The 12,993-nt window shown below is 48.9% G+C and overlaps 1 protein-coding gene across 3 annotated transcripts; it reads right to left on the bottom strand.

The window, feature by feature from the left end:
- Window positions 1-3,378: 3,378 nt before the first annotated feature.
- On the bottom strand, window positions 3,379-11,750 carry IL37 (interleukin 37). Of its 3 annotated transcripts, XM_027554396.1 has the most exons (5): window positions 11,663-11,750; window positions 9,442-9,504; window positions 6,173-6,292; window positions 5,427-5,566; window positions 3,379-4,999 (listed from the first exon to the last, which is right to left on the bottom strand). In XM_027554396.1, exons 1-5 carry the CDS (start codon window positions 11,742-11,744, stop codon window positions 4,787-4,789), a joined length of 618 nt encoding a protein of 205 aa, XP_027410197.1. In that variant the 5' UTR covers window positions 11,745-11,750; the 3' UTR covers window positions 3,379-4,786. The 3 variants fall into 3 exon arrangements, with proteins under 3 accessions (XP_027410197.1, XP_027410199.1, XP_027410200.1); XM_027554398.1 differs by lacking the exon at window positions 9,442-9,504 and having other exon boundaries at window positions 4,787-4,999; window positions 11,663-11,744; XM_027554399.1 differs by lacking the exons at window positions 6,173-6,292; window positions 9,442-9,504 and having other exon boundaries at window positions 4,787-4,999; window positions 11,663-11,744.
- Window positions 11,751-12,993: the final 1,243 nt, after the last annotated feature.

Raw genomic sequence — 12,993 nt, 5'->3', positions numbered from 1 at the left:
CTCCATCTTGGGCCGGACTGTGGACTTTGAGCTATATGCCTAGTATCTATGGAAACGACATACTAACTGGAAAACCAGGCCCCCGGAAGGAAGAGCCCCAGGGCTCTCCATCGCCTAAAAAAATACCCTAATTATCTGTGTAACCGAACAGAATCATACATTCTATTATGTTTATTGGGGTATGACCACAGGCCTATTGATAATTGTCCACTGTTAACTACCTAGGCTTGAGGCATAAGAATCACCGGGTTAACTTTGATTGTCAGGGAATTTGGGGAGGTGGGTTTGTGCACGTGCACTTAGGGTATATAAAGTTTTCCCAAAAACTGGTCGGGGTCCTTGGCTAAGAGGAGACTCTGCCTTGGGCCCGCCGGTATAATAAACTGCACTCCACTATCCGCATTGTCCTTCTGAGTGAGTTTGTTTCCCGGAACGCGTGGCTACAACATTTGGTGCATTGGCCAGGAAACTCCTCACTTTGAAGAGACAAGTCCCATTTGGGATACTCCGAGGCCTTATGGCTTGAGTCTTCAAGAGGGGGGAAGTCACCTCGCGTTTCTGGAAGGATTCTGCTTCTCAACGCCCGGACCTTTCATGTTAGCAGGTAGTGGACGGCAGCAGGGGAACTGGGTGCTCAGGTGAGGAGGAACCCACCCGGTAGGGTGGAAGAGGGGGCCTGATCCCCCCCTCCCCAGGAGGGACTAGAAGGGGCATGGACCCACAGGAGCCTGGAATAGGCAGGTGGCAGCGATTGCTTGGTACACACGTTGATGAGTGTGTTAGGGCTTAAGAAGGAAATTTGTGAAGGTCATTTAGGAGGTGTGTCCACGCCGTCTTGGGGAAAATTATTACCAAGCAATGGCCAGGGGATTTTTAGAAGAAACTTGGTCCTTGTGTGCTCGTATTCTACCCTCCCCCAGGAGGTGTCCTGTCTACTATGAAATTCTTGACCCCCTCGGAATTATCAGGCTAGAAGGAGGGGGATATGTAAGTGAATATGAATTTGCTTTTCTGGAGATGGCCTGGGACGTGGGCAGGCCGTGGGATATTTAACCCATCTGTGTTTTCAACCGCACCTGATCAAGCCCTCCAAGGCAGAATGGACTTTAAGGGAGAAATAGTCTTGGATCCGGAGAAGGCAATGGCACCCCACTCCAGTACTCTTGCCTGGAAAATCCCATGGATTGAGGAGCCTGATAGGCTGTAGCCCATGGGGTCGCTAAGAGTCGGACACGACTGAGCAACTTCACTTTCACTTTTCACTTTCATGCATTGGAGAAGGAAATGGCAACCCACTCCAGTGTTCTTGCCTGGAGAATCCCAGGGACGGGGGAGCCTGGTGGGCTGCCGTCTATGGGGTCGCACAGAGTCGGACACGACTGAAGCGACTTAGCAGCAGCAGCAGTCTTGGATCACATGGTGTTCTGGTTCGGCCATGCTGACTGGCAGGTGAAGAGATTCCGATCCCCCTTCTCCCTCTGGGATCTGACAGGATTTGGACGAGGATGACCCAGCCCTCCCCCATACGGGATAATGACGTGCCCGCTGCCCAGTGCTCCACCAGGACCAGAGGCCGCCTTAATGCCCGATCCAAGACCAGGTGAAGTTCCTGCAGCAGCTGCTGCTCCTCTGCCAGCTCTCCTGGAGGTCATAGAGCCACCACCTCGGCAGGCTCTGATCCTGGTGGCATAAGCCTTTGGCCAACACTTCCAGGATCTGGCTCCAGCTAAACTGCCCAAGCTGTACCCACCTCTCCTGGTGAGTACTGACAGGAAAGGGAAAGGAGACACCAGAATCAGAGGCTGCGTTCTGCTAAGGAGCCAGAGGAAAGGGCCCTGCTACACATGCCCCTCAGAGAGTTACAGCAGCCTCCGGTTCAGGGGGCAGACAGCCACTACCATCAGCCCCCCATAGCCTATTATTACCAGATTAAGCTAATGGAGACTATTTTTCAAACCCACTGCCCTACATGGGATTACATAATCCAACTTCTAGTCTCCCTCTTCAGCACTGAGGACTGACACAGGATTCTGAGGCCAGAAAATGGCACCTGAGGGTGCTGCAAACCTGCAGCGGTGGACAGAACTAGCCACCCCCATGAGAGGCCCTATTGGGACTGTAACACAGAGGAAGGGAGGGGCCACCTGGAGAGATATTGGACAGCTATTTTACAAGGTCTCAAGAGGGGGGCCCCAAAACCCATAAGTAGGGCAAAATCCTCTGAAGTGATTCAAAGGGAAAGCGAATCACCCTCTAAGTTCTATGAAAGACTGTGCGAGGCCTGTATACTTTATATGCCAATAGATCCAGAGGCTGCTGGGTCTCAGATGGTGATAAATGCAGGCTTTGTGTTTCAAAGGCCTACCCTGAAAATGTCAGATGGGGGGACACCAAATGACTCATGAATTTTTATACATCTCTGAATGCCCAGTACCTATGTTGGGAAGAGACTTGTTGTCTAAATTGGGGGCATAAGTGACCATTCCCCACCACGAAAGACCCACTTTTTTGAGTGGGCTCAACCATTTATTTACTCTTCCTCTCGGTAACCCCTCAAGATGAATGGAGGTGGACGATCTCCCAGAAGGGAAACCAGATGGGCTAAACAGTCGATGGAGGGAGTGAGAAAGAGAGAGTTAACTCAATAATTCCCTGAGGTTGGGGCGGAAGACAACCCTCCCAGGCTTGCAAAACAAGTCCCAGAGGTAATAGAACTCAAACCCAGTACAATTAGGTCAGCACCCGCCTTGGGCCTGCCAGACCTTGCTAAGCCATTTACTCTTTATGTGACTGAAAAGGACAAAGTGGCTATGGGAGTGTTGTTCCAGACTATGGGGTCATGGGACAGACCCGTGGCTTATCTCTCAAATCAGCTGGACAATGTTGCCACTGGGTGCCCGGGATGCTTACGGGTAGTTGCTGTGGTTGCCTTACGGTCCAGGAGACAACCAAGCTGACTTTGGGCCAAGATTTGATTGTAAAAGTCCTGCATGAGGTCAACACTCTCCTGTGAAGGGACCCCCATAAGTGGCTGTCGACATCCTGGATTACTCAATACCAGGGACTGTTATGTGAGAACCCCCATGTTACTATTGAGCCTTGTCAGGCCCTGAATCCAGCCACTCTTCTTCCTGTGGGAGAAGGTGGGCCCTCACATGATTGCAAAGGAATATGCCAGCAGACCTGACTTGAAAGACCAGCCAATCCTGGACCCACACTGGGTCCTGTACACCAATGGCACCAGCCTGATGAAACAAGGACAACAACTGTCGGGATATGCAGTAGTCATGGAAGAAACCATCGGTGAGGCTAGCTCTCTGCCGTCACACTGGTCTGCTCAGTGGGCCCTCCAGCTGTCAAAAGGTAAGAAGACAAACATTTACACAGACTCCAGGTATGTTTTTGCTACTTTACATGTACATGGGGCTTTATATAGAGAGGTCTTCTGACAGCCAGCAGAAAGGACATTAAAAATAAAAAAGAAATTCTGACCCTATTAGATGCTGTCTGGGACCCAAAAAGGGTTGCAGTCATACACTGCTAAGGACGTCAAAAAAGGATACCCCCCAGGCTCGGGGAAACAGACTGGCAGATAAAACCGCTAAACAAGCAGACGAGGGCTTGGGGGTGACAAGTAAAGCCCCTACTAAAGCTCTTGTATTGGCAGAGATGCCTGAGCTAACACTGGAGTCTCCAAAATACACTGAAGCCCAAAATCAACTAGCCAAAGTGGAAGGGGCATGAAGACTGAAAAGGGGTGGTGGGAATTGCCAAGTGGAAAATTATTGGTACCCGAGGAGCTGGCACCCACTCTGGTAAGCCAAACACACCAAGCATACCACCTAGGCCATGATAAACTGGAAGAGCTAATTTGAAAATATTTCTTGGTTCCCCACCTCTCTTCCCTATGCAGAACAGAATCTTAGAGCTGCACTGCCTACTCACAGGTTAATGCTGCCTCTCGGCACTATCTTGGGTGAAGGGTGATTTGTGGAACATCGTTATAGTTGCCTTGATGGTTCTGCTTTGTGGACCCTGCATTTTACAACGTATTATGAACTTTGTAACCCAAAGATTGGTGTCGTTCTCCCAAATTGGTGGTTGGAGAGCCAGGGTGCAATATATCCCTATGAATGATGCTCATACTATGAGTTAAGAGCATCAAGAGGAGGGAATGAAGGAGGAAACAGAACAGGTTCTATCTTGAAAGCAGGACTCCATCTTGGGCCAGACTGTGGACTTTGAGCTATATGCCCAGTAACTATGGAAATGACATACCAACTGGAAAACCAGGCCCCCGGGGCTCTCCGTCACTAAAAGAATACCCTAATTATCTGTGTAACCAAATAGAATCATGCATTCTATTATGTTTATTGGGGTATGACCACAGGCCTATTGATAACTGTCCACTGTTAACTATCTAGGCTTAAGGCATATGAATCACTGGGTTAGCTTTGATTGTCAGGGAATTTGGGGAGGTGGGTTTGTGCACGTACACTTAGGGTATATAAGGCTTTCCCCAAAACTGGTCGGGGTCCTTAGCTAAAAGGAGACTCTGCCTTGGGCCCCCTGGTGTAATAAACTGCCTGCACTATCTGCATTGTCCTTCTGAGTGAGTTTGTTTCCTGGAACGCATGGCTATAACACTATTAAGAAACGAAAAGAGGTTAATGAGTAGCTCCCATGTTCTTCTGCCATTGGTACACAGTTAGGGAAGAAAGGGCAGGAAGGCATCTGATGGGGCTGTTTCTTATTCACTGACTTCACAGGGGCTCATTTCAGCTTTTTAGATGCGCCGAAATGAAAACTCAGTGTGTTTCCTTCTTCCGTGACTTTTTGTCATTCCGACTGGTTTCCCAGGATTGGGGAAGGTGCAGACAAACCATCCAGGGTGGGCAGCCGACTCTAAGGTATTCCGAGAGCCGACTTTATTCCGATAAAAGATGAAGGGCAGATATTTCCCTTTCTTCTGGGCAGCCAGTTTGGAAAGTTTCTTCTTCTAGGAGGTAAGAGAGATGAATTAGACAGTACAGGCTTTGGGATGGAGAAAACTCAGCGTGTGTGCTCTTGCAGTAAATCCTCCCACTCAATACTCTCAGGCAGATGGATGCTCCTGTTATATTAGACAAAATTAGAATTTGTGGAGCATCTGGGTAAAGAATCTGCCTGCCATGCAGGAGACACAAGAGACACAGGTTTGATCTGTGAGTTGGAAAGATCCCCTGGAAAAGGGCATAGCAACCCACTCCAGATCCTTGCCTGGAGAATCCTGTGGACGGAGGACCCTGGCAGGCTACAGTGCATGGGGTCACAAAGAGTCAGGCACGACTGAAGCAACTGAGCACAGCATAGCACAGAGAGGCATTAAGGACTTTGACTTTCCACTTGGATGGCCGAGGGCAAAGGAAACTGGTTGAAACCCTCACCTTCAGCTGCAGGGATGGCTTGTGTCCTTTGTTTGTGTCACAGCAGAGACACAGCTGGCCTTTTGAGACAGCCAGAAAAATGGGGCTTCCTTTGTTCTCATAAGCTGACTTCACACGGGAGGCTAATACAAAGAAGATTTCTGGAAAATGATAGAGGAATGGGTTAGTCTTTGGCATAAGGAAGAGGCCCTCTTGTCTTCTGAGGTTTTGGGCAAGATGTGAACAACCTTTCCCTTCATGTCTGTTAGTGGCTCAGTTGTGTCCGACTCCTTGTGACCCCATGGATTGTAGCCCACCAGGCTCCTCTGTCCATGGGATTTTCCAGGCAAGAATACTGCAGTGGGATGCCAATCCTGTCTCTAGGGGATCTTTCTGAGTCAGGGATCAAACCCAGGTCTCATGCATTGCAGGCAGATTCTCTACCATCTGAGCCACCAGGGAAGCCAGGGAAGCCCTTGATTCTTGGTCAAAGACCCCCTCATTCACTCTGGTCAATTTGCCCCTTCTTCCACAGCCTGGGTCTTTCTTTCAGAAGGAGAAACCTCCCAGAAAGACATCCCTCAAGTCTAGTCATCATTACAGACTTGCCATCTAATTCCTAGCAATCCTAGTGGTTCCTGGACCCTTTCACCCTGCTCCCCTCCACCATCTGGAGCTGCAGGAGTGATGCAGCCTGAGCTGAGCCCCTCACAGGAAGGCCGTCCCCTGACTGCAGGGACGGAAAACACGACACCCCTGAGAGTCACCTGGGAGTATGTAAGTCTTATCCGGAACTGCTCTGAGGGTCTTGGAGTCCAGGACCAAAACTTTTTGATCCCCGTCATGGATGGTGAATTTCTCTGGGCCGTTGGCCTTCACTCTTGGACCTAGATCAAATTAACCAGATAGTAACATTTCACACTAAGCACAAAAAATTCGATCTTCTGTCCCTGTGTGTGTCCCTCAGTCGTGTCCAACTCTTTGCGACCCCATGGACTGTAGCCCACCAGGCTCCTCTGTCCATGGAATTCTCCAAGCAAAAATACTGGAGTAGATTGCCATTCCCTTCTCCAGGGGATCCTCCAACCCTGGGATCAAACCCAGGTCTGCTGCACTGCAGGCAGACTCTTTACCATCTGAGCCACCTAGCCCTTGGTCGATGGTCCTGGCCCCCCACCCTGCCTGTGAACTTGGCCATCACAGCCTCCTGAAGATTTCTCCCATCCCAGGCTGTCTGCCTTGCTCCAAACAAGCAACTTAGCATGTATGTAAGCATCTGGGCTCTGATTCTGAGACATGGGTTCAAATCCAAGATCTGCCGCTTACTATTTTAGGACTTGTTTAGTCGTTAAGTAGTGTCTGACTCTTTGCCATCCCATGGACTGTAGACCTCCAGGCTCCTCTGTCCAGGGAATTCCCAGGCAAGAACACTGGAGTGGGTTGCCATTTTCTTTACTGGGGGATCTTCCCGACCCAGGGAAGGAACTCACACCTCCTGCATTGGCAGGTGGGTTGTTTACCATTGAGCCACCAGGGAAGACATACTTTAGGACTTAGAAGTTACTAAATCTCTCTAAACCACAACTTCTTCATATGTGAAATGAGGGGAAGTGGTAGTAACAGTGCCTACCTGGGGTCTTGAGAGAATTAAAATGCTTAATGAGATGAATAAGAGTTAGCCAGGTATCAGCTTCAGAAATCACTCAGTACTAGTGAATCATTACTCTTCTTAATCCTCTTTCCTGCATCCTCTCACTGTGGGCATCACACCACCAGCACTGCCTGGGCTGGGACAAACCCCTACTAGTCGATGCACGGACAGTGGCAGAGCAGGAGGTGAGATGTGGAAGTAGGAAGCGCCCAGGAGCACAGCTTCATACAAGATTGAGCTGGCATTGCCGGGTTCCCACAAGAAGCTACAGGGTTTGTGCCTGGCCTTGGAGGAACCTCCCTGAACAGTCAGGACCTGGCACAAGAATACCAGGGGACTTCCCAGGGCCTGGCTCCTAGAGACACATTTGGGCCATTCCTGCCTAGAGGTACAGCCACACAAGGAGTCTTCCCTACTGGGCCTTGGACAGAGCAGGTGGCCCAGCTTTCCCTTGTAGGATTAAGGGCAGGAGCCCACACGTGGGCCAGCAACCATCAGTGACAGGTGGCTGTGAAATGTCCAGGGTGATAACACAGTAGCCACCAAACCAGGTGACCGTGTAATATAATTATCCACCCTAGGCAATTATAACCAGAAATGAAATCTGAAGTCTCGTTCTCATCCTCTGCAATCAGCACGAGGCCCCTGACTGGTCTCAGCTTGAAATGCCCTTCTGGTCTCCTTCTGCCCGTGAGTGGGGAGGGCTCCTGCTGGCTCTCCTGCCACCTCCTCCAGGAAGCCCTCCTAAGCCCCTCTGTGGGGCCCACTTCCTCTCTGGACCACACAGCTCTTTGTACCCATTCCTGAAGTATAGGTATTGGTGTCCTTGCCCATTTCCCTGCATCATTGTAAGCCCCCTGGGAGCAATTCCCCTGCCTGATTCACCCACCATCCTCAGCCCTGGCCTAGAGCCCCCCAAATCATGGACATTTGATCAAAAAAATGACTGGCCCAGGCAAGACCCTAAGGAGCTCTGTAGTGGTGTAGGGGCAGATGAGATCTGTGCTTCTCAGCTCTGCTCAGGTTAGAATGTCCTAGGCAGCATTTCTGGGCCCTGGACATTCTGAGTTCATGGTTTGGGTGCATATTGATTCAGAATCATTAAACTAGATTAACTCTCAGCCTTGCAATGTGTCAAATGTTAACCAAACCTACAGACTCAGCCTTTCAGGGCTGTTAATGCTCATGGTCTGAGGACCAGGCTTTGAGTGTCACTGTCTAAGGCAGTGTTTCAGTCTTGGCTATACAGCAGAAATCACCTGGTGGGTGATCTTTTAAGACCATAGATGTCCGAGCCCCAGCCCCCTGAGATTCTGATTCAACTTGTCCAGGGTGAGACCCAGACATACTATATAAGTTGCATTCCTAGCATTAATACTGGGCTTTATTTTTTCGAACCTTTTTAGTTTCCTAAATTTAGTCTTCTTTTCCTTCTGTTTCCCTCCTATCATACCCTCGCTTGGGCCCCCATCATCTCACACCAAAGCTTGGGTAGAATCCTCTTAACTTGTGTTTCTCACATTATGAAAAAACTGAAAAGTGAAATGAAAGTCACTTAGTAGTGTCGGACTCTTTGCGACTGCATGGACTGTCGCCCACCAGGCTCCTCTCTCCATAGGATTTCCCAGGCAAGAATACTGGAGTTGCCATGCCCTCCTCCAGGGGATCTTCCCAACCCAGGGGTCGAATCTGTGTCTCCTGCACTGGCACTCAGATTCTTTACCACTAGTGCCACCTGGGAAGGTCATGTAGAACCTTTAGATTCCAGCACGTGTCACTTCTGTTTGTGTCACCTGGCACAGGTAACCTGCCACTGTTCCTCAGTTTCTGCCCATGGAATTGGTGATGTTAACCATTTCCTCATGGGGTTATGGGAGGTTCACAGGGTAGCTTGTGAGAAGGGTTTTAGCTTAGCCGAGCCACCATGGCCTTCAGGGGTGTGGGTTCCAGGGTGCCCCCTGCTGGCCATGTCTCTGATTTTCATAAACACAGTGAGAAAGGACTTCAGAGTTTCCAGGCTCCTGGCCATGATCAGAGGGACTATCAGGCTCAAAACCTTTCTTCTCTTGTGCCCTTCAGCTGCTGCATATTACCTGCACCTCAGAAACCAACTTGGGCTCATCTTTCTTTTTTTTGTAAATTTATTTATTTTTAATGGAAAATAATTGCTTTACAATATTGTCTTGGTTTCTGCCATACATCAACACCATACATGTTATCAGCCCTCCTGAGACTTGCTTCTATGAAAATAAAGCCTCAGCTCCATCCCAGCACCTGAGGTGCCCCCAGTCTCTGATTCTCCCACTCCCCTGAGAGCCCAGCAGCTCATCCTCCATCCACACCCTCACCATTTACCACACTCATCAGTTCACCCAGGGGCCTTACCTGCATGGGCAGCACTCATGGAGGTGAGGCTGGGGACTGGCTCCAAGGCATCTCTGACTGAGTCTGGGATCAGAGACAGGGAGGTTAGCACAGGCAATTGAAATTTTCAGGACCATCTTACTTCTTTTGCATGTGTTTTGAGAAACACTGAAGCAGAGAAATAGTGATGACATTATAAATAGCTTCCTTGGTCCAAAATGGTAGAGGTGAAGATTAGTTTCAGTGGTTGGGGGGCTTCTGGTATGGTGCTGTGGATAAGAATCTGCCTGCCAGGGCAGGGGACATGGATTCGATCCCTGGTCCAGGAAGATTCCATGTCCAGAGCAGCTAAGCACTTGCACCACAACTACTGAAGCCCATATGCTCTAAAGCCCGTGCTCTGCAACAAGAGAAGCCACCGCAGTGAGAACCCCACACACTGCAACGAAGAGTAGCCCCTGCTTGCTGCAACTGGAGAAAACCTGCACGCGGCAACGAAGACCCAGCCCAGCCAAAAATAAACAATTTTTTAAAAAAGGAGATAGTTTCTGAGTGCAGAACTTCCTAGAGCCCATACTTATTAGAAACACATGCACTGCATTCTTCCAGTGGAGATAATATAACTTGCCCACATTACTCTGAGAATCATCTGGAGGATTTTCTTTCATGAAACATCATTTGAGAAATTCCTGAATAAAGTGTCTGGTCATAAACCATACAACTCTTGCACACTGAGAACACATAGAACTGCTGCTGCTGCTGCTAAGTCGCTTCAGTCGTGTCCTACTCTGGGCGACCCTATAGACAGCAGCCCACCTGGCTCCTCCATCCACAGGATTCTGCAGGCAAGAATACTGGAGTGGGCTGCCATTTCCTTCTCCAGAAGACGAAAAACCGAACCCTGTGCTCTGGTGTGAAGGTGTTACCCCATCTTTGCTTTGCTGCTCCTCTGCCATCTGAGACAGCTCTGCCTCCCTCCACTTTGACCATCATCCTCCCATCCGTCCCTCCAGCTCTAACAGTCTAGGCTTCCGAGAAGTGGGAGGGGAAGGCTGTGGGGAGAAGTGGCTCAGACAGAAGCCTCTCCAGTTCTGTGTGGGGAACAGGAGGCATGCCTTCACCTCTTGTGCAGCAACAGACAGAGGCAGAGCCAGGATGTGGTCTCGAGGTCACAGTCTGAAGCTCCCTGGCATTCGGAGACTATGGTATCTGGTGTCTGTGCCTTCCAGTGTCTGCTCCTCACTGTCTTGGGGACAGAATGGGCAGGGTGGCCTCCACATCACCCGTGTCACAGGAGCAGGGCTGGTGCCAAACTGCTCTGTTGTCACTGTTAGCAGGTCCACATCCACCAGACCAACATCCTGATTCTTCGTTTTGCAACTCTGAACACTGTGTGTGGGTTGAAAACTCCAGGATTTGGTTTCTGGTGTGTTACAGACCTCTCCGTCCACGGTCTGTGCATTAGACAGTCATTTGGGTCAAAAGCCTCCCCTTCTTGTTCCTGTGGAGCCGCTATCCAAGTGCCTTCCTCCAGCAGGTACTCAGAAGCCCTGAGCTAGGGTCCGTTTTCCAGCCCAGACTCAGAGAACCCCTTCCATCACATGGGTTTCTCCTCTGCCTGGGCCGGTGGGGAGGAAAAAGATGTCTTTGGAGGATTCAAAACCATTCAGGTGGTGGGGCTTCCCTGACAGCCCTGCCCACCAGTATGGGAGACATGGGTTCAATCACTAGGCTGGGAAGATCCCCCATGCTGCAGAGCAACTAAGCCCATGTACCACAACTACCGAGACCAAGTGCTGCAACTACTGAAGCCCAAGAGCCCTAGAGCCTGTGCTGTGCAACAAGAGAAGCCACTGCAATGAGAAGACCATGCACCACAACTACAGAGAAGCCCCTGCTCACTGCAGCTAGAGAAAAGCCCATGCAGTAATGAAGACCCAGTACAGCCAAAAATAAATAATTTTTAAAAAAAAAAAATCCAAGTGTTGAATCAGGACTTTGCACCCCAAATCTTTGGGTGAAGATTTAGCTACCATCTGGTGCACCTGGACATATGGGACAAAGCCTCATTCCCCCTTCAAGGATTTCTCTTGTCTAATTCGTTTTCCAAGGAAGTTCTCAAAACTCACATACCAGGCAAGGTCAACAGGGAGAAGCTGGGTCTGGGCCCAGCACCTCATAAGGTCCCTCTTTAGGAGTTACACTTTGGCCCTGGTGTGGATTTCTTAAATAAGAATCTTACCTTCTGAGGAGCACTGAGGTTCATCTCTTTCCCAGTCTTCACAGTCCATTTTCATACCTGGGTTCTCCTCCAAAACAGACATTTTCAGTGTGAGGAAATGACTCAACAGGAGGCTGGGATGAAGGGCAGGACCTGAGTGGACAGGAAGAAAACTGGTAATGGCATCTTCTGACCCCAGAAGACCTTGCTGAATGCCTGTAAGTGTCCATCAGGCTTCAGGCCTTGCTCTCTGCCTGGAAACGTTTGCGGCATCCAGGAGGTCCTCCCAGGCCTGGGCCATCCTTCTTTGATGTTTGCCCTCCAAAGCGATGTTTTTGAAATATATCATTTTTATGATCTTGACAACCTTTTAGCAAAATGAAACAGAAAATTCAAAGTATATTGTTCTACAGTATGGAGTTTCCTTTCAAAACTAAAAATAGAGCTACCACATGACCCCAAATCCCACTACTGGGTGTATATCCAGATAAAAACATGATCCAAAAGGATACATGCACCCCGACGTTCACTGAATAAGTGTACAGTAGTGAGGACATGGAAGCAACCTAAATGTCCATCAACAGAGGAATGGATAAAGAAGATATGGTGTGTATATACAATGAAATATTGTCCACTCACTAGAAAGAATGAAATAATGCCATTTACAACAACATGGATGGATCTAGAGATTGTCATACTGAGTGAAGTTAAGTCAGACAGACAAGGAGCAGTATCATATGACATCACTTATATATGGAATCTAAAGAGAAATGATACAAATGAAGCTATTTACAAAGCAGAAAGAGACTCACAGACTTAGTTAGAGAATGAACTTGCGGTTGCGGAGAGGGAAGGATGGAAAGAAGTGATAGTTAGGGAGTCTGGGATAGACATGCACACACTGTTATATTTCAAATGGATAACCAACAAGGACCTACTATACAGGACAGAGAATTCTGCTCATGGGGCAACTTGGATGGGAGGGGAGTTTGGGGGATAATGGATGCATGTGTGTGTATGGCTCAGTCCCTTCGCTGTTCACCTGAAACTATGACATCATTGTTAGTTAATAAGCTATACCCCAATACAAAATAAAAAGTTGGGAGTATATTTTTCTAATCCTGGGACTGGAGAAAGACAGCCCACAGGCCAAATCTGTCCTACCACCTGGTTTTAAATAAAGTTTTATTGGAACACAATCATGTCTGTGTTTACGTGTTTTCTATGGCTGTTCTCTGGCTGCAACAGCAGAGATAAGTCATTGAAAGAGAGTCAAAGAAAGCCTCTACTGCTTACTGTCCCAATCTTCATAGAAAAACTTTGCCAACCCCCTGGTAGAGTCTAGTCAGCAA

Source organism: Bos indicus x Bos taurus, chromosome 11 (assembly GCF_003369695.1).
Source record: "Bos indicus x Bos taurus breed Angus x Brahman F1 hybrid chromosome 11, Bos_hybrid_MaternalHap_v2.0, whole genome shotgun sequence".
In the NCBI taxonomy this organism is placed as follows: Eukaryota; Metazoa; Chordata; class Mammalia; order Artiodactyla; family Bovidae; genus Bos; species Bos indicus x Bos taurus.
The sequence above is the reverse complement of the archived record's forward strand: the minus strand, read 5'-3'. Positions and strand labels throughout refer to the sequence as shown.

Bases quoted from the DNA above. Each gene is read 5' to 3' on its own strand.
- IL37 (XM_027554396.1), bottom strand. From the start codon at position 11,744: ATGTCTGTTTTGGAGGAGAACCCAGGTATGAAAATGGACTGTGAAGAC. The intron at 9,505-11,662 runs GTAAGATTCTTA...CTCTGATCCCAG, and splicing joins ACCTCAGTGCTCCTCAGAAG to ACTCAGTCAGAGATGCCTTG. The intron at 5,567-6,172 runs GTGACTCTCAGG...ATCATTTTCCAG, and splicing joins TAAGACTTACATACTCCCAG to AAATCTTCTTTGTATTAGCC.